The sequence below is a fragment of the Zosterops lateralis genome (genome assembly GCF_965231275.1).
Source record: "Zosterops lateralis genome assembly, chromosome: 6".
Taxonomy (NCBI): domain Eukaryota; kingdom Metazoa; phylum Chordata; class Aves; order Passeriformes; family Zosteropidae; genus Zosterops; species Zosterops lateralis.
This window is the reverse complement of record NC_139761.1, coordinates 52517194-52538956: the sequence shown is the minus strand read 5'-3', so window position 1 is coordinate 52538956 and position 21763 is coordinate 52517194. Positions and strand designations below refer to the sequence as shown.

Sequence of the window (21763 nt, the reverse complement as noted above, 5' to 3'; positions counted from 1 at the left end):
AGTTTTATGAATAGCTTCATAAAGAGTAGATTCAATCCCCATCTCCTGTCTTCCACCCCCAGACTGTCAGGAAAACTGCACCAATGGTCAAAAATAAATCTCCCATGCTATTGCTTATAAATAGAACTACAGAACAGCTAATAAGCCATCTAAATATTATCAGAAATAAAGTCATTGGTATGATTTCAAACTATTAAGATTACCAAGAGCTCCTGATTACTTACTAGATTCTGGGAACCTGAATTATCCAGCGCATATTAGGGGAATAAACTTTATGCTTAATGAACCATTTTGCCAAGTTCAGCCATTCATCTGGAGACCGTCCATAAATGGATAAGCGGGGTTCTGTGTACTGGTACTTACTTTCTTCTAGTTCACGGGCTACTTCCTAGTAAGTAATAAATATATTTGCTTTAATATGGACACTAAGATCATTTACAGCTAGAAATATATTTATCATTGCATTTTTCTCAGAGCAGACATAACTGTATTGGCACCCTTTGAAGATAAAGGGAACCTCTTGTCTTTCAATCCATTGTTTTATTTTAGGCATCTAAATATTCTACTAGCAAGCTAGCTCAAATATCATGTGAGTATAACTTAACTGTACATGTAACTGGGAATAACACTAACACCTCCTTTTAGAGAACAATGTTCTTGGTGCAGTCATTACTAACACCTCTGTCAGACCTACATCTAAGATTGATAAATCAGAATTGGACTATTTAAACTACAGCAAATGTCTACATAAAATATGCAGAAAAATGGAGAATTTGACCCAGAATCTGTGGTAGTAAGCAATTTTATGGCAATTAATTTTAGACAATGCTTCTGTATGTTCAAGAAGAGCTGACATCTACTACATCACAAAAACATTGATTTTTTTTTTTTGTTCTAAGAAATTAATTTGAAGCCTGTTGCATGCATGTGCAGATGCAGATTTATGCAGAGGCACTTCCCTAGTAACTACCAGTAGCCAACTAAATCCCAACAAAGTATTAAAGCAGTGAATTGACCCTCAGCTGCTCTCCATTAGTTTAAAACCACCCACAACTCAGCTTTGAACTCATACACAGCTAATGTGCATGTTTCTAACTCATAAAATTATTCAGAAGGCAGCAGGGGCTGGCTTAGCAGAGATTTTTCCTCTGAGGAATTGCTGGAGCAAGCCCAATACTTGGAATCACTTAACCATAGTGTTAGGTCTGTGTACAATTATGACATCACAAATCTGTTACGAACCTCCATTTCTCTACTTGAAATGCTTGAAACTTATTTACCTTGACCATACGAGCAAAATATTCACCACCAATATAGTTCTCAGTCTTCAAATACAAGTCCCTCAGCTCACTGGCACCAACTGGATTGTACTTGGAATTGAATTTGTCAAATCGATGGAATGTTTGACGTCCCTGGAGGAGGAAAAACCCAAATAACCATGGTTTTAAGAACACACAATAGTTCATAAATTAAACTGCCTAGCATTAAAAGGCACAGAAAAGAAAAGTCCTGTGATAACTTCTTTCAAACATGCACTGTAATGCATGAAGTCAAATTCTGATTTAGTAAGTTATCATGCAAACATTGTAGAAACTAGAATTTTGCACTTGGAAAACTTAGCTTTTTCCCATTTGTTTTGTCATTTCACTAGACTTACTGCATGGACATCTAAAGAGTCTACAGTGAGGTCATAGGGGTCCATGTGGAGGCTTTCGAAGACTTGCTTTAAAGTCATCTTCTTGCCTTTTTTCTCTGCAACAATCCTGTCAGGCTCCGTTTGATAGGTGTGCTTAATAAACCTCAGTAAGTGCTTCTGGTTCATGCAGGCAGCAGCATGGATATGAGTGTCAACCTGAAATCAAAAGGTTATTTATGCTTATCATCCATCTACTTAATTACCTATCCATAAACTTAATTAGCAAAGTATCTATGTCACTGACAACCGGGACTAGCGTATTCTAAAATATTCCTAACGTAACAAATGGATTACTGCCCAAGCAAATCAAAATGTTTCAGAACCCTGAGATTTTGATTTTGGTAGAATAATTCAATAAGCAGAACTGTAAGTAAAGTAGCCCTCAGTTAGTAGTTTCCTATTTAAATAGGAATATTTTCAACAAGATGCATTCCAAGTGCTAATCACTGACCCTGGGTTCAGATTAAATTTGATACTTCCTTAAAGGACACTCTGATCCCTTAGTATCCTTTTACTTCATTAATGAATCAACAAAGTCTTTCTATAGACTGTGGTTATAACTATCCTCATTGACTGAAGGGACTTGGAATTCTCAGCTATTTCCAAAAGCAGAATTCCTATTTTTATTTCAACCATATGAAACATCTTAGGTCACTAGAACTGAAGAATAATATACATGTGAGATTTTTGTCACTATTTTTTCCAAGTTTTAATTATAATACAGCAACTCATAACGCTGACAGACTTTTCAGATCTCTTTTCTTAGACGTCTTCACACACTAAGGCAAGTGCAAATTCACAGAAGGGCTAAGAGTACTCCTTCAGGTTTTGTTGGAAAAAAAAAAAAAAAAAAAAAAAAGTATTGACAAGAAACAAATGATTTCCACAGGTCTGCTTTGCTTTTGCTCAGAAGCTTTCACTGCTACCTGAGCAGCCTCTATCAGAATACAATCCAATGAAACAACTCAGGACATCTGGGGTGTTGGTTGTCACATAAGTTTTCCCTGTGTAAGTCCCTAGTAAAACAAAAAGAACTTCTCAAATAAACTAAATACTCAGATAAGCCAGCTGTAAGGAGCCACTGAACCTATATCTCTGAAAGGACTCTCATCCAAGCACTCCTCTGTCCAGGAAATTGTGAATATGGACACGTACAAAGTGAGCCCAAAGTGATCCCAAAGTGAGCATTCTCCTTTGTGCAGTGACTGCAGTTTCACATTCCATCAACAGAACTAATCAACATTCTTATCTGCTTTTAAGGATCAGCAGGAAACACATCACAGAGCACATAAATAAGCCACCCCCCTGCAGTATAAACCTAGGTTTATGCCATGACATCCAGGCCACAGGAATGTCACTGCTTCACTTGGCACCTGGAGTCTTTTATTTGCAGGTTATATATACACAAGTTGTTGCAGCTTCTCCCTGTGAATGTCAGTAGCATAAATATAGACCAGGATAAAAAACTGAATCCTAAACACTTAATTGTTAATCACTACCTAATTCAAATATACCAGACACATTAAAGCTAAATGAAAAAGCAAGAAACATATTGCTGTCTCAAAGTACAGAACATATAGTCCATTACTAATGCACAGGAAACACTGCTGTGTATAAAGAGTAAATAAACCTCCCTACAATGTATTCCCACCCTCCTCAGAGTACTTTTATAGATATTTGAGCCCAAGTGCATTTTATAGATGTGCTTACTCAGGTTAATAAACATTCTCTGTAAACTCTTCCTGTAACAGTGAAATACTACTAGGCTTGGTCAGCTTGTATACGAGAGTGTTAACGACAGTTAAGAGATGTCCTATAGGCTCTAAATGCTGATGAAAAGCAAGTCACAAGCAAAGAACACAGGTGTAGGGATCCTGAATAAGTGTAGTTTATTGAATTTCAGAATGCAGTGGTTCCAGTAGTGGCTCAGCTACTGGAATTAATGAGTCTTGAAAAAAGTCAGAACAAAACAAGGCACAGCACTTCCTCTTTATGTAAATCAACATGAATTCACTGCTGTTAGAAGGGCAAGGATGGAAAGCAAGGAGGCTTTTTGTTTCTTTTGTTTGCTTGTGTGCAATGATCACATTGCTTTTAAAATCCTGCTTCCTGTTGAGAAATAATTCTCTGAAGTGTGCCTTTGCTGTACAGTGAGCTCCTGTCACATCTTCTGCAGACCCCACAAACACATCACACACAGCCCTAGAGTTGAGCTAACCACAGTAGGTTTATTCTGAGAACAAAGATCTGCCTTTATAAATACATATATTTTATTTTTTAAAATTTTTTTTTACCTCCTCCTTCAACCTAAACATACATATCTGCCAAAGGTTAAGAGACCTTTCTGGAATCTCCTTCATGCTTTTTCCAGAGAATATTCACTACTTTAGCTACCTTTTTTTATTACCCAGTATAATCTGACCTTTAAGCAAACAGCAACTTCAGTAAAAAAAAGTCATAAAAGACTAGAGTCAAAAGTCATAAGAGTATCACAGCTTTTCTTCTTTATTGTTTCTTAGCATAAATGCAACTTTTTGGAAGATACAGGACTTGAGTTTTGAGCTACCCTAGCACATAGTTAGTTAGTGTGCACGTTCTTGTACATTTTTACCATGCAGGGTGCAATCCTAACTAAATAAAGTATCTGAACACAGAACCCTTAGACAGAGTTTAAGTGGGCTGATTTGGTTAGGCAGATTATTGCTGTTATTGTTATTATTATGTGAAATGTTATCATGCTAAAATATTGTTACTAATTTTATTTTTATTATGAAAGGCTTCTACAAAAACAATTTGAACAGACTGAATTCATATAAAGGTGACAAATACCCCCTTTGCCTTCTTCCTCCCCCCTCACAAAAAGACAAAGCCAGTCCTAGTTTAAGATGTTACTATTTTGTTCTTCATGCAATACACAAAATAAGCTGACACTTTTCTGGACCATGAGTAACACAGTCCCTACCATAAGATTTATTTGTTTCTATTTGCAGACATTCTCCTTGCATTTTCCAATTCACTATAGTGTCGTTCCAGCCTGGTTTCTCCTTAGTGGAAAAAAACCTCAGCTGCATTTCCTTAATCAGTTTTCCTGTTGCACTACTTATTGTCCCCTCCCCCAGCAGAAAACCTTTCACTCAAGGTCACATTATTCTTCAATGGAAAGAAAAACAGAATGACAGAAGCCTGTCTTGGAACACAGTATTATATCTTCAGTGAACTCAGCCATTTAACAAATGGAAACAGTTGTTTACATAAAGGTTAAATTCCTGTAATTCCATCATTCAAGCAATGGTGGACATTAGCTTTCTTGCACTTAAAGGATGGTAGAATTCCCTTCACTCAGCAATTCTCCATGTAATAAGGAGAGTAAGAAGAAGCCAGGCTTTCTTTCTCTGCAGATTCCTAGTTCAGACTGTTCCATTCCCTTCCTCACTGACCTGACCACCCCGTGCTTCTCTCTGCAGGCTTTGGGGTGAAATCTTGTCCTTCTCAGGCAAGGTGGTCACATCTGTGTACAACTTACAGCTTGAAGGAGTTCCCATTGCCCTCCACATCTAACCAGCACCAGCCCTCCTCCACCACTCTGTCTCTTCCCTTATCTTCCTGCATTCCTTCTCTTTCCTTCCACTGTTGCTCAGATCTCCACAAAACCTCCATTTCAGATCTGTTTCGTGGATGCTTATCTGTGCATATCACAGACAGTGTTGCACTGAATTGGGCATATGAGCTAGATTCAGAGTGATAAGTGATAAATACAGCAAAAAGAAATGCCAAGGCCAGCCCTTTTATAACACTGAACTTTCTAGGGCATGGACTGCTAGTATCCACAGCTGTAAACTGCCACATTTTCTAAACACGTACACTTTCACTCGTAAATACTTCTAACCCAATAACTATGGGCTGCCTGAACTTTGAGTCCTCTGCAGGCTTTACTTCAGTGCTGAATTGAAGGGAAATCATTCCTCACCCCACTGCTACATTCCCTGCTCGTCAATATATTCATACTGCATCAGCTTTTCTGATAGGATGCAAAGCTTTATACAGTGTGATTGATTTTCTCCCTGCAGTTCTTGACAGGCATGAGAGGCAGAGGCACAAAATACCCTGTCCTCGGGTAGTGCAGGAATGCTCCTGGCAGCAGAAATAGTCCCTAGAGCTGTGCAGAGCTCCTTGGGAGCTTGTCTAATTCATATTTATGCCATGCAGAGCAACCCAGAAACCAGGAGAGATGAGAAAAGAATCCCTGCATATCCAGCTTGTTTGGCTGCAGAATCCAGCCCGAGTGTCTGTATTCACACAAATACAGAAATACACTGCTATGAAGACAAAATCTCTTGTTCTCTTCTTTTAATTACTAAAAGAAAGGAGAGAAGAAAAGCTTTCTGAATGGTCTCTACAGAAATTTTGCATTATAATGATTGATGCCTTTACACCTGATCGTATTTTGTGCTCACTTGCAAGACTGAGGGTAGAGACAAGAATTTGTCTCAGCATCTCTGCAAGGCAGGAGGGGAGGAGAAGCAGCACTCAAAGCTTTGAAAGCACAACAGCCAGCTCTACTGGCAGTTAACAGAGGCAAGGCACCATTCCATGTCATGCTGAAGGGGCATTCCTTTTGAATCTGATGCTAACCTGCAAGTCTTCCCATTCACTGTCATTTTGATTTATATGATGAAACTATTTCATCACCAAAGTCAGTTAAGTAGCTACTAGGGGAACTAAATAAACATTTTTTAAAAAAGCAAACTTAGAATGAATCAAAGCTCAGAGAACTTAAGATTCACCATTCACTCACAAGGCTTGTAATTAAATGTTTAAAAAGCAGACATCTGCAAATTTCATTCAGTATTTTGTGAGATCTATAGAATTTAGTAGCATTTAACCCCACTCTAACTTCCCTTCTTACAACTACAACCACTGGTATTTCAACTCTGTGGTCTTAAAAACCAGCTAGAATTTACTTCCCTTTTGTCTAAGCAATAATTAAAAAAAAAAAAAAATCAGTTGCAATGCCCTCATCCAACAGATGTCACAGCAGCAGCCAGCTTTTGCAGTAGAGCATTCAGCAGGGCTGTGAATGCAGAAACTGCATTCTCCCATGCCCAGTTCTCCACACAAGGCTGGGCACCTGCACTAGTGAGCCTGCAGGCAGGAGGAGAATGGGATGTGTAGAAGTCACTGCTAGGACATATCCTCAGGTCTGGTTTGCTGACACACTGAAATAGTGGCTACAGAAAGAAAGAATATCCAAAGAAGCTTAGGCCGTGATTTTTTCATCTTTAGAAACTGTATCAAAGCTATTTGCAGTGGAGGAGACTTGCCAATTCAGTACCTGGATATCCATTACAAAGGTAGCAAATAATGTTAGGTAAAAAAATCCCTTGGCTTCACCTCATTAAAAAAAAAAAATTATCTATCTGCTCTGAATTATCTGAGGCTGTTGGGCACAGTGGTCTACAGGAAGCCCTTCTCAAACAAACCTCACATACCGGACAACACACCTTGGTAAACAAAGATTAAAACTCAGCTAAACTCCTGTTCCTAAATTTTCATTCTTCATGCAGGCACTGTTATGGGGGAAATGTGTGTTGCCTGCACTTTGCTGAGCATCAGCTGGAGGATGTGAGGAATCCTGCTGATGGCAGACTCAAGAGTCACCTCTGAAGTTCATGTTTTCCTCACAGACAGCTGTTCACCTCCTGTGGAGAGCCAAAGGGAGCCAGCCACGCTGTCTTACCACCTGTGGATTCCTGTCTGTCTAGAGAAATACCTGTGTTCTTAGTAAAGGGCAATTTTCCAGGTCCAGCTTGATCAGTGCAGATCTTGGGCTGCATTCCAGTTAAGATCAATATGCAAGATATAAACATGCATGAGCCTCACACTGGGTTTTAGGAAATAGATGATCTAACTGGAGGAGAACTCTTATTAAATCAGGACAAAAGTGGAGAAGGAGGCAGAAAACAGGGGAAAACCAGAAATGTTTGGTTGTCATGCTAGCAATTAATCCTGGCCAGCTTTCTACTGTACCTTTTCAAATGCAGCAATACACAGTCACTGACTGACCTTGCCACTACATTCATATCTGTTCTAATTTTGGCATTTTCCATCCGTTAACTCTGGCTCTTTCATATAAGCAGATTGTACCAGGATCTCCACAGTTGTGTCTGAGGGATGTGATACACAACTTCATCAACAGCCTTTAGGAAGGTGAATCATGTTCCTTGCTTTTCTTGTGAGCAGTAAGCACTTCTTGGGATTGACTTAACAGAGATACACCCTGAAAACGCAGGCTGAGAAGTGTGGCTTTCAAATGTTTCACTGCTGATCCTGTTATTAGCAAGGAAGCACTCCAGGGAAGTTACAGTTCCAAACATTACTGGGGTTAGCAAGACACAGGGAAAACAAGGTTATCTGGAGGCTTATGGGAATTGTGGCTACAATGCAGTTGACTTTCCAGAGTGCTTCAGAAAAATACTACTTGTGAGCTTGCTTCATAAAAACACTTCAAGTAAAATTAACTCTGTGCAGCAAGAATTTTTCAAGCAGTACCTGGCAGCAGAAATGGTCTCTGGCAGAGAAGAGCAGGCTGGTTCCTGCTCTCTGGCATGTGCTTATTGCCAGAGGGGAAGTAACGCACATTTTGTGCTTTTGAACAACACGAATCCTTTTGTTGAGTGGCTTACTCAACAGCAGGTAATTAAAAAATAATTAAGATACACCCAGAGACATTGAACATTTGCTTTTAGATCAAAAGCTGAACTTAGCAAGTACAATCCTGTTAATTACAATGTCTCAGTAATCAAACTGATTGTGGTCACCCGATCCACACCTCTACATGTCTCAGTCACCATGTGTTTTATTATTAAAGTCTCTGTCAGCTACTGAAGTGTTTTCTCTGAATGTGGCACATAGCAAATGTCTTTCCAGGGTTATGCAAGAAAACTGTCAGGCTGGGAGCTGAATCTCTGCCACTGGAGTGAATTAGCTGACAGATCCTCCCATCCATACGTTTAATGTCGGAAGGGTGAAATCCATTAGAACTTACCTGACAACTTATCTGCTTCCACCCTTGGGATGGACACTGGGACAATTCATTACCACAACAGTAGCCAGCAAACACACTGGGCATTATAGGGAAAAGCCAAGAGTATTTTATGAACTAGTGCTAACCAAAATGTAATGAGAAGGATTAGCAAACCCCGAAGTTACAAAATAAGGATTAGCTCTTCCAATTGCATAGAGAAACAATGCAAAATGGACCTAAATTGGTTAAAAACACCAGCTACAATTGTAAAGAAATCTCACCTATCAAAATGATGCAGTAACTCCAGTAACTTCCTCTCCACTTCAGGAAAGGGAAGCAAATGAAGCAGCCTAACACTGTTGCTTCTATGCTTTGAAGAGAACACAGCTCCCTTGGATGTGATTAAGTCAGGAAATTAAATCAGCTCCTTGATTCCCCTACCTGTCTCCTAATTATAGCCCAGTGTAGCTCAGAGGGAGGCAAGACTACAACTCAGATAATCTTTTTACTTAATATATCACAGCCTTTTTTTACCAGATACTGATGGCAGCATGAACCCTCAGTTTAGTTTCTGTGGGAGGTCTTTTGACATGTATTTAAACATCTATTTTCAATATGAAATGCAATTATCATCTAAAATCTATACAGCTGTTCCTACTACAGTCTAGTAGGACATACCTACATGAAAGTAGAAAAATGCACTTGAATATATTTGAGTTCATTAAAATTAATTAAACCTCCATAAGGATATTTTTATTCAGAATCCAAGTAAGTTTAACTCTCTTTCAATCCTTTAAAGCAATCTACACACAATTAAGCCCCTTTAATTCTTAATAAGTAAACAAATGAGTTTAGCATAATCCAATTAACCCACGCACATTCGAGTTAATTTTCCTGGAGAGCTCCCATGTAGAAAAACATTAACATTCTTAAAATAACTTTATTCAGTTGAGTGGTATGCACACAGTACCTCTTGCATGTCATCTACACCTCCCATAAGAAAAACAAAACTGCTGGAACTCCTACTAAAAGCAGTGTCATGCCTTTAATCCTTCTCACACTTACCTTTCTCACATTATAAAAGTCTCGATGGGGATTACTCTTTAGTTCTTTAAATTCTGACATTTCGTTTAACATCTCATGTAAGCTAAATTTAGATTCTAAGAAGTTAAGCCTCCGATGACAATATGTTTTTCTGTAAAAGAAAACAAACAAAAAAAAGAACTGTAAACTCTAAAAACTAGTTGTATTTCAAATTTAAAAAGAACATCAAAGTCTTCCCAGTAAAAACCAAGTTGGGATGTTTTACGAGGTCCAAGACAAATCCATTCTTTTTATCCTACTGGTTAACAAATATGTAAGCCAATTTCAGAGCAAAGTTATCACTGAGATCTCAAACAGAACGCTACAATAACCATGTTATGTCCCTCAATTTGTCCAAGTATCCATCACTACACTTGTGCATAAACTGCAGTTCTTTTAGTAATAGTGACCAAAGCATGAAACCTATAATCAAATGTGATGTCAATTGCAATTTCTCTAAAATGGTACCTCCAACAGAACAATCTTCTCATATATAACAGAAAAAACTTGTCATTCAGCCTTTCTCGTAATGATTTATTTTTAAAATCCTCCAAATTTATTTGTTTTTTCAGTTAAATGTGAGAGGCCAAGATAAGATCCAATATGCTTTAATCTTTCATGCCTTGAGAATATATATATTGTGTAGAAATATTTTTTTCCAAAATAATTTCTTGTGCCCTTTTTAGAAATTTTTTTCTTGTTCCTGCTTGCCTACTCAGAGCTCCATCTTCACTTTCATCTTCTGTCATGTTTCTCCTTCTATTTTTAACCAATGACATGGTTTTTCTCTTCACCATCTGTCAATTCTTATTGACTACAATATTTTGGTAGCACTGTTAATGTAATAGCCTTCTTTTTCCTGCTTTATTGTTGCCATATTGTTGCCTCCTCAATAGGACACAAATGCCATTATGGCTTTGGAAGTCTGTTTCAAACCCAGTCTCACAGAACCCAATACTGATCAAGATCTGTTCGCCCACTGCAGAAGTCTGTTGGGTCATACTGTTATCTGAAAGACCACAAGCCTGAGGAGGAGGGGTGAGATTTCATCAGTTTACCAAGAGCAAAGATTAAAGAACAGTGGCTCTTGATCTCTGAGCAGCCCCACATTTGATGGGCATAAACGACAGGGAAGCACTTGCTGCAAACAGGGAAACAATACCAAAAGAGCTTATGCAACAGGATTAAGGGAAAGACCTTTTTCTTTTGGGTTGTGCACATTTATCGGAGTGTGGATGAGCCTGCAAAAGCTTACTCTGAATTAGTGAAAGGAGCAGGTGACTGACCTACATTCACCGAGGTGCTGAGTGTTCCAACTTGTCCTAGCACAGCCCTTCTTACTTAGGGCTTCCTGTTACAACTGTGAGGTCTGAGGTTTAAGTGAAAGCTGCAACTTCTAGTTTTCCTCCTCATCCATTTATCCTCTCATTATCCATCTTGGAATACAAGGCACTGTAACAGGAATGCATTTGCCCATTGCTGACTGTAACCACAGGCTGCCCAAGCTGGCACTGATTTGGAGCTGATAACACTGGCAGGAGCATAGGAGTTGGCTCCTGAGAAAGGGCTCAGGGAATAGGCCAGGCTTGTTCTGCCACTGTTGCTGCACGAGGCAGACAGACGGACACAGCTGTGAGACAGACACACAGGGAAAGGAATGCACCAGGTGGGGCTAACTGGGCACAGTGTCAGTGATGATCTCTCCCAGGCAGAAGGACCAGCAATGCAGTACTGGCACAAGGGGCAAAAAGCTCAGAACAGTTCAGGTTCCTGCTTAGTTCCATCCCAGAGTGGATTCTTTTCCTTTCCTGGTGTTGAGGCCATGAGAGATGGTGCAGTTTCCAATTCTCAGCTAGGAAGTAAACTTAAAACTGGATGCACATGCTTTCATGTGGACTAGGCAAGGACATTACTTTGTCGTGAGTGTCACTGACTGTACTAGAGTTGTTACATTTCTAGTTTTTAGAGACTTCACAAGAATTTGGTGGTTCTGGGAAATTTTGAACTCATTTTGATCGTGCATACATGGGTCACTTTTGCAGCATATGAGCAGTTAATTAACATCTGGAACAAATCAGACTGAATATTTATGTTGCTGAGCTGATCTGTATGCTCTGCATATGCAGGGTTTTTCTTCATGTAACCAGAGCAGAACAGACACGAAGGAATTTTGGACAACTGTTCAAAAACCTCAGGTTCAGCATAGGCCAAAACAAAATTTAAGAGAGAAAAAAAAAAAAAAAAAAAAAAAAAAAAAAAAAAAAAAAAAAAAAAAAAAAGTTCATGTTTCAGTTCCCATGCTTCAAGAAGTTTGGGTCAGATTTGACTTCAATGGAAACATTTGGCCAATTCCTTGATTTTTTCTGTTAATTTTCTGTCTTTTTTTGCCATGCTTGATGCTAATAAACTAAAGAAATGAAAGGTTGCCATAGGTGGCATTGTATTTTTTTTCCATTTTAAGATTTTTCCATGGTGCATTAATGCTTGAGGCAAAACAAAACACTAGAATGGATATGCTGAGGAATTAAATGTTACAGAAATGAGAAGTACTAAGCCACAGGTAAGCAGCAGCCTGAAGGGGCAGAGAGTAACAAAAGAGGAACATAGAGAGTAACAAAAGAGGAACATACGTTGGGCCATCTGCGATTAAAGCAAGAACGTGGCTCAGGTCAAGGGTGTAGGTCTGCAGGTCAGGATATGGCAAACCCCGAGGCTCGTTGAGCTCCATCATCTCTTTGTTATCATAAACAAAGGGAATGCCACCTTTCAGCTTGATAACATAATCCAAATTATCTGGAGCATCATCGAGATTGTAAGGATCTTCATTTTCTTCTGGGGGTGAATGGAAATCTGAAAACAAATTTGCATTACAGTTAGAAAAAAATAACTAACCCAAAAGGCAAAATCTTTACGAAAAGAACTTTCTGCTTCTGCAAAGCCTAATTTCTAACAGATCTCGGTACTTTCATTGAAATCTCATTCAGTTACTATAAAAGATCTGCTGTTACAATAAAGCCTTTTTTTGACAGGCTTCAGTTGCAGCCCCTCTCTAAATCAAGTGTCTACCTTAATTCAAATGTTATATGTTATTAGAGTTCTCTGAAGCGATGCAAACAGATTTAATATCGTTCTTTATTAATGCATGTTGGAATAAGTCTGAAAATGAGTTTGCAGAAGCATCTAAATTAGGATGGTTGAAGTACGGTTGAGATTTTTGACCAATAAAATAGTTGTTGACTTCATACCCACCTTCATTATTTTCTTTTCACCTTCTGACTCACTGTAGAAATTTTGTAAATTTCATATTTAAGCATAGAATCAGTTGGTTTTGTTGTGTTTTGATGAGAGATTTTAGTTTGTGGGGGTTGGTTTGTCTGTATGTGGTTTTCTGTGATGATGGTTTTGTTTGATTTTTTTTAATAGTTCTTTTTTCTAACATTTAGGGTTTTTTAATGGAAGCAAGAAGCATAAAATCCAAAGATAGTACAACACAAATCCAGTTTAACCCTTGGCCTTCTGATCACAAACAACATCACAAAGTACCAAAAGCACCATTGGGATTTGTTCAGTACAGTTTTGTAAAGCCTTTAAAAAGTTATAAATTTTTTTCCTAAGAAGCAAGTAATCACAGACACTTCTAGGAAATTTAGCTTATGTAAACACTCAAACATTGTCACTCCTATTATGAACAACCATCACTTCTTTTACAGTCTCTTACTAATGCAACCAGCAGTGTCCTGACTGCATTTATATCAACTGAACTACATTCTCTGGCCCAGTCTTAAGAGATTTCTTTTTTTACCTATTCAGTTAAGTCATGACAGGAAAGTAATTACCAATCCTTTTATTCACCTAGAGCACCTGAATGTATGTTATAAACTGATACCATCCTTATCTCTAATATTCATAACTATCTAGCTCAAACTTGTGCTAATTAAGACATTGTGTAACGAGATTTCATTGTTCTGTGTCGTAAGTTTAAAATCATAACTGTAAGAAAGTTATTAACCTAATAATAGTGATTAACCTAATAATAGCTTGGAAATATCTCCCTGGCAGCTGTTCCAAAATATCTTCCCTGTCTTGAATATTCAGTATACTGTCCTCTTTACACTCTTCCTGGAAAACAAACACTTGAAAATGTATTTAGTCACCCTCTTTCAACCACTAAGCCAGAGGGTAATTGACTTAAAAATGTCATTTCAAGGCTGAAAATAGTTTGTCAGCAACATGGACACATTTACAGTGGCCCATCTGTACAGACCGAAGGTTGCTCCTCACAGCCTAATCCAGAAATGAGCAGTGTAAACAGTTTAATGCACAAGCAAAGCTTTCAAGCCACAGCCCACCTAAGAGACAAAAATAATTTGTGACACACATAGTGGGGGAATGTGTTCAACCTAACAAGCCTTGATGAGAGATCAGTTTATTTACCCAGGCAGAATGCCCAGCAAATACGACTCTAAGCTTCCAGTCTTGACATGGCAAGTGTAGCCTGCCTGTGAAATTCCTGACTCAGGGCTTGCTAACTGGCACGTCTGTATCATGCCTCAATTTACGATGTCCATGAGCTCATCACCCCTTTTAGTGCTCTATGCCAGGATGAGGAGGAATGACTTCACTTTAAACCACAGCTTTTTCCTGGGGAAGCACAAGTACACTACTTAACATCCCATTTGCTTAGGAAATAAAATAATCAATGAGAGTCTAGTCTTGGTTTTTAGGTTTTGACAGCTTTGAAGTTCCAAATTAGATACAGAATTTATAACTTAGGCCCATCAGTGATTCTACACTCAATAACAGAATAAATTACAAAGCCAGTCAGAAAAGATCATCACAAAAATACAACTTCCCTTTACTTCAGTAGTGCATGGATTTAATTCTGTATTTTAAATGTTCAAATTTTTTTAGAATGTAATTGAATATTTTAGAAAAGATGTTCACCTGGGTGCACCTCATCTTCAACCTTCCATTTCTGATCCCGCATGCTGCACAGGTACTGAGAGGTTGTTCTGGGGAAGCGATGGTAGGCAAGACGTGAGTACTTCTCTCGGATGAGAAGAGCTTTCACCAGGCTCTTGGCAGCTTGTTCATAGTCATCAACTGTAACCTGGAAGGAAAACCTGGATAAATACTGGAAAAAATAGCAGTTCTAGCAACAAACCAAATCCACACCAGTAACAAGGAGACTAAATTTCTAGAAAGAGAAGTCTATGGGGCTTGACCATAAGGATCTTGCCCAAGGAGTCAGGAAGTCAGTGACAGAAACAGAATACAAATACAACACACAAAACACACACAAATTTTTATCCTATCATATATTACCTATATTTTGAACATCTGATTGTTTTAATCCAATTTATTATTAAAAAGAGTATAAAACCACCTGACCTTGACTTCTAACTGTTCAACAAATCATTGCATTCACAGAGCAATTTAGAGTTTGTTGCAGAGAACCATCATATTGGCATTTTACATTTCATGTACATATATGGGACCTTTTTTACATCCTCTAGATACAGAAAGTGGGAAAACAATAGTTTCTTACCCCTGCACAGTAGTCCCCACTAATTGAAACCCTCTGGAATTCTGGTACATCATATGGCACTTGGACTGGCACAAAAGCACTTGGAAGAACTGGTGTTGCAGGAGACAGGACAGGATTGGCCGGTGGTGCTTTCCATTCCTGAGGTGGAATTTGTAATGACAAAGACTGGGATCTAATCATCTTGAAACTTTTCTTCCTATGAATTCATGGTATAAAACATAAAATAAGCCATGGTATAAAACACTAAATACACTGGAAAACTGATTACAGAAAAAAAAAAATACCCCCTAGGAAATTTAAATCTTTCATACCACAGAAAAAATGCTGGTCAGAAAGTACTTGTGCTTTTAGCTTTTCTGTATTGACATTTCACATGATCTACACTACACACAATTGCACTTACCCTCTACATGAGTCCAACATGCCATAACTTATTTACAATCACTCCAAGATGCCCTAACGTTTTTGTTTTGCTTCTCACAATTTCAGTTTCAGCAAGTCTCTGTGCAGAAGGAAAACGTGATCACTGTGCTCACTTTAGTAAAGGTCGATTGTTACAGACTGACAGCATCAGACAGAAACAAGGCAGTGTTACATATGGAAATTGCTGTAAGTTATCATGCTGTTACACACACTTCTCATTCTTCCCAAAACTTGCAAGACCTAAAACTCATCTAGTTGTCAGACAAAACTAGGCAACAAAGTTTCACATGCAGTCATTCAGTTCAACTTGTAAGGAAAGGGATGAGGAAAGGGATGCCTAGTCATTTCTGAGGCAGTGTTTGAGGAGACTTGAGCAGAAGGCTGATGTTGGTTATCAGAGTGATATCACAGCATGGCTTTGATACACGAGTCCATTCCTCCCTTCAGATGGAACTCACATAAATTTAAAAATATTGCCTTTTCTCATCAAAGCTGTGATAGATATGCACCTCAGATAAACCAGCTAAAAAAGAATGCTGTTTTCCAGTGAAGTAATTGTAATGCCTCAAGTGGAGCTTTGGAATATCCCTGAAGATGGGATTAATTTTCCATACTCAGTTTAAATGTGCTTAAATGTATTTTAAATATTCATATAATATATAATACTATGTTATGAACTACATGTGATATCAATTTCTTTTGCACTGTGGAAATAGCCCCTACTTTTGTAAGTTAGATACCAAAACCTTAAAATGTTAGTAAGAATCACTAACAAAGAAAAAAGAACACTGGAACATTCTCTGAAAGCTGCATATTACTTCTGTGTATTCTTAAGAAGAACATGCCGTGCTGGTACAATTAACACCCAAATTTCATCCTCTAATGTACTTGTAGCCACCTTGGAAATCAGCATCAGTTTGGAAAGGCAGCGTTTGATCAACTGCAACTGGAAACAGCACAAGCTGTACTTGTGTCACTGTCCCTGAAGCACACTTCAGTCCTGCAGGACAAGGATGAACCCTTGTTCTGTTCCCACATGTAAACAAAATACCTGAAATACCCCTTCCTGCAGTTAACCCTGTAGAAAACCTGGGTTTGTTTCTGTGAGACAAATTTTCCAAAATTAAAGGTGAAACATGCTAGTTCAGGAGGAAATATATACCAAACATTTGTTTGACTAGAAACATCTGGTTTTCCCTTCTGTGCCTGTTTATGTCTATGAACATGCCAACTGGGAAACTCACTTGCACAATTCCAAACCCAAAGTCTCAGCTTGTATCATCAGTGAGTCATACCTTAATTTAACTAAATTGACTCTTCTCCCTTCTGTTCCAGAAACATGATTCCCAGTGTTGCCCAACTGCCTGTCTGCAGCTAACCAGGTACATGTGTTTAGCTATCACTTTCAAAGGCTTTCTTGTCTGCCTGCTTTTTGAAGAGTCTGTACACGTCCAACCCATTTGGTGTCAGGCTCCTGCTGAGCTCATGTGACTCCAGAAACAGCCCAGCAGCCCTGGGAAGGCAAGACACTGGAACAGCCTGACAGCAGGGGAAGGCTGCCTCTCTTATAGAGAAAAAAAAAAAAAAAAAAAAAAAAAAAAAAATCACAAACCAAAGCAAGTTTGCCTTCATTACAGCCATGGGTAATCTAAAGGTAGAATGCAATTATTTTTCTTTAATGTGCACTTTTATGGCTGACAGTGGTTAGATTTTCTCTCTGTGAGTAAAGGAAACCTACAAATAACCTCATTATGCCAATATCACTTTTCCCTTGATCTTAAATATAATTTTTTTTTCTTTCGTCTATTTTTGCAGAGACTAAAAGAAGTATCCTGCCACTGTCATTTTCTCTGTGTTAAATTTTTCTGTTTGTCTTAATGAAACTAGAAAAAGACAGGGGAGTGTTTCTTTTTCTGACTCTTCTTTCACTGAGGAGTCTTGGGGTTGTGTTCATTTCTACCCAGCTATGCTGTTTAATTAATTTGCATAAGCACTATCTGTGCTATTGCTGGGAATGCAGCAGAGACAACCTGACCAATCCAAGCTCCCAGGGGCCCATCCCCACACCTCCTGCACAGGACAGAAGGACACTACAGGGATGGCCCTCGTACCTGCTGCTGACCTTTCTCCTGAAGTACTGAGAGGCAGAATGCTGTTTCAATACTAACTAACTACAGAACAAACCTTTTAGCTGTTTCCACAGACTGCTGCTCCGCCAGCTCCTTCTGCAGCTCCCTCTCCTTGGCCTCCTTCTGCCCAATAGGGCAGTCTTCGGGCACGGTGAAGAGCGATAATGCATCTTTGCTGTCTTCTTCCCGCAGGACTTTGGCAAACACCTTCTCCGCCAGGAGCCGCACGTGCTCGTCCACCTCCGAAATGTTCAGCTTGGGGAACTGCCGGGGCATCTCGCCTGAGGAGGAGCACAGTTGATAAAGTTAGAGCCACAGGACGAGCCAAGATGTGCCAGAGATTGGGGGTTTTTCCATGGTATGCCTATCAAAATTCAGAGCTTGGAGCGAAATCAGAAGAAAGTAGAACAGCTCCGCAGAATTTAAACTAGCATGCAGTACACAAGAACCACAGAGCAGCTCTACTTTTGGAGCGATGCTAATTTGTGCATCAGGAACCTCTTGGTATAGCCACAAAAATCCTTAAGCAATTTATTTGGAGGTTTACCAGGAGATTCCACTTACTTGCACAGTCAGACAGACAACTATTTATGATACAATGGATATTCAGCTGTGTGTCCTTGCACTGAACCTGGAAATCACATTCACTCAGTTGCTTGCCTTCTTCCTTGCTCAGTGACTTCAAACCAACAGGCAAGTTAGAAAAGAAGGTTGTGCATTTCCACCTCACCCCATTCCTTGCCCAAATCAGAAAGTCACAGAACTGCTGGAAGTGAAATAGTTGCACAACAGGAGCAAAGGTAGTATAGTTAACTCACTTTTTTCCATTTGTAGTAGTTCATGCATGTGGGAAGCAGATAGATCATGGAGTTCCATTTCTACTTGGTATTTAATTATTACTTTTCAAAAAGAATATGTTTTAAATTTTTAAGTAGCTAGCCTTTCATCACAAGATATTTCCGTTTTGCTCTAGCATCACTACTAAAATGCCATCTTCATTGTTTCTTATGTAGTTTCCTGGCATTACTTTTATTCAATTTTCATACAACCCAGAATGTGCATTTTAGCATAACTGGAAGCATTCCAGAGGGAAAAAACACAATGCTGATAAGCTACTGACCAGCATTATTTGTTGTGTGCTATAAAGCTTTCTGAATGCCTTCAGTATGATGGAGTTTATAACAAATAAGATTAAATTCTTATTACATAAGTTAAAAATAGCTGCAAACATGTCACAGCAAATGGATCCAAGCACTGCCAGAATGTGAAGTCTGGGTCCAAAACTGGCATTTCAGAATCCTTTTTGGTTAGAAAAATGCAAACTTATTTTGTGAGATAGCACTCATTTAAATAACAACATACCCTGGAAGTCAGCATGGTGCATGGCAGTTTTTTATCTCTCCAGGCACAACTTATCAGGGCCCCCATTACAATTTTTCTGTAGGCATGCTGCAGGTTTCACATGTTGATATGTGATCCTGTTGTTTTCAGCCTAAAAGACTAATTAATGTCCACCTATTTTCACAGTTGCTTTGAGAACATTTTTGCTTTTATTCTAAAAGCAAATGTAGTATGAAAAGGTGACAAGAGTTAAGTTGGACCACAACACAGCAATTTAGTGTTCCCTTACATTACTTTGCATTCTTATTTTATAAGAACCCATTCACATCCCAGTAGAAAAGCATCTCTGTTTTTAAAGAGCTGTGGATCTGACTGTGCTGTTTTCTGCCTGGAGAGTATTTGTTTTGCAATTAGTGTTAAGTCTTCATAAAATCAAGTATAACTACATAAGAAATTTAAAAACACATACATGTTTAGCTGAATAATTCAGTGACAATGCACTACCCTGTCTTGGTAGCATCCAAACTTAGGTTTGCTTTCTTGGTTTCAACCCCCAGGAAGTCATGGGAGTCTGTCCCCTGACCTCAATGAACACAGCTGTCAGCAGCAGTGCCTGCCACACATACAGCTACCAGCAGCAAGGGCCTTTTGGGCCACTTCAGCCAGGGAAAAACTCCCTTTATACTTACTCAGTAAGTATACAGCTACAGTAAGAGTGCTAACAATACTAGTACAATGTGAAATAATAATGTTTTTACTGCTGAGCAGAAAAGGCTGAGCATTTTCCTAGTTTAAATGAACTTTTTCCTGGAGAATTGTGATCAGAAACAGAAATGCAGTAAGAAACATGCTGCATGAGGAACCATGCTGTATTTTAAATCCTTACAAGACAGTGAAGAGACAGAAAGTATAGATGTAAGTACAATCCTTTACTGACAGCAAAGTTTTTTTTTCTTCCTTACAGAACCCAAGCTCACATTCTCCATCAAGCAAGAGACACTAAGGCACAGAACAGTTTGAAATGTATGTTCACCCACATCACTCCCAGCTCATGGTACCAAAACGAGCCTAATAAACCTACAATAGTCATGAGGCACCTCAGGCAATACTCGTGCAAGCTGTGCCACCCTGAATTGGAAGGGCTCTTGTATCCAGTATCCTTCTATTGAACTGCTGTCCTTTGCCCAAGGTGAGCAACAACTAGACATTTTAATGGGATGGGGAAGGGTATGAATGCCACCCAGTAAACGCTCTTTCCCTAAATATCTCCATCTAACGGAAAGGTTGGTTGCTCTTTAGGTCTGCCCCTTTGCAGAAGAAAAAAAAAAAAAGCTATTTCTCTTGAAATATGCTGCACTAAAAAAAAAATTAAAAAAATATAAAAAATAGACGGGATGATTAGTTAAAAAGGAATGATCCATCAGGCATTTAACGGTGTTGAATCCATACCGAGCACACGCGGTGCGAGGCAGAGCCGCCTCCGAGCCCCGCGGATGCCCGGCGGGCAGCGCCGCATCCCCCAGGTGGGGCCGGGCCGCCAACGCCGCAGGAGCCCGGCCCGGCTCCGGTACAAGGTCACCGCCGGCACTTACCGAGCGCCCCGGGGAGAGCCATGCTGGGCAGGGCCGGGCCGGGCCGGAGAGACGCTGCCCGGAGCCCCCGGCGGAGGAGGCGGCGGCGGGGGGAGGAGCCGCTCCCGGCAGCTGCCGCCGCTCGCCGCTGCCGCATCCACCCGCGGGCCGCCCGGTTCCGCAGTGCCGCGCCGTGCCGCCCCTGCCCGGCCCTTTATGGCCCGCGGGGCCCCGCTCGCCGCGCCCCCGGCCCCGCCGGGCCCCCCGGCTGTCCCCGGGGCGGCCGCATCGCTGCCGGGGGGCTGTGCCGGCCTCTCCTGCCCGGCGGGCTCCGCCCCGGCGCGGGGGGCGAGCGGCGGGACCGCCCTGCCCGCACCTCCCTGCCCGCACCGCCCTGTCCGTACCTCTGCCGGGGCCGGCGCCGCGGGCGCTCCGGCTGCACCTGTGGCGGGGCTCCTCTCCTGCGGGGCCGCGGCCTCAGCGGCAGCCGGAGCAGAGCAAAAGTGGCCCCTTCCCCTTCCCCTGGGCGGCTGGAAGGCAGAAGTGGCGGTGTCACATGGCCCCCCGCCGGCGGGCAGGGCGGGAGGGAGGGAAGGAGGGGAGGGGAGGGAGCCCAGCCCCACCTGGATTCGCCTCCCGGTGCCGCCTTCCCGAGCGCCGGCTTCAAAACTCCTCGAGAAGCGCTTTAACTGGAAAACTTGGGTTTGAGAGCGTAAAGTCAGTGACACTAGTGCAGAACGGCAGCCGGTGAGTGTGCTGGTGATGTGTCCCCATCACAAGTGTTTCAACAGCGTCTGCCCTTCAGTGTAGCAACCCCGTCCAGGTGCTCATCTGTATTAAAAAATAAACAAACAAAGCCCCAAGAAATTTTCCGGGTAAACAGGCCAAGGCAAATAACCGAACCTCAAACCCGGCGTGACTCAGCAGCTATGAGGATATTAACATGTA

The 21763-nt window shown here is 40.4% G+C and overlaps 1 protein-coding gene across 2 annotated transcripts in view; it reads right to left on the bottom strand.

Annotated features, from left to right (window-relative positions):
• Nucleotides 1-21518, bottom strand: part of AMPD3 (adenosine monophosphate deaminase 3) — a 33634-nt gene extending 12116 nt beyond the window's left edge. Inside the window, exons 1-9 of one of the 2 annotated variants that reach the window (XM_083864090.1) lie at nucleotides 21439-21518; nucleotides 17959-18184; nucleotides 15352-15547; nucleotides 14748-14913; nucleotides 12434-12653; nucleotides 9786-9915; nucleotides 1658-1852; nucleotides 1281-1412; nucleotides 225-388 (exon numbers count right to left, since the gene is read on the bottom strand). In XM_083864090.1, coding sequence (XP_083720216.1) covers nucleotides 225-388; nucleotides 1281-1412; nucleotides 1658-1852; nucleotides 9786-9915; nucleotides 12434-12653; nucleotides 14748-14913; nucleotides 15352-15547; nucleotides 17959-18179 — 1424 coding nt within the window. In that variant the 5' untranslated portion in view covers nucleotides 18180-18184; nucleotides 21439-21518. Of the gene's footprint in view, nucleotides 1-224; nucleotides 389-1280; nucleotides 1413-1657; nucleotides 1853-9785; nucleotides 9916-12433; nucleotides 12654-14747; nucleotides 14914-15351; nucleotides 15548-17958; nucleotides 18185-20836; nucleotides 21230-21438 lie in introns of those variants that run through there. The other variant, XM_083864089.1, reaches the window with a different exon arrangement.
• Between the last annotated feature and the right edge of the window lie 245 nt (nucleotides 21519-21763).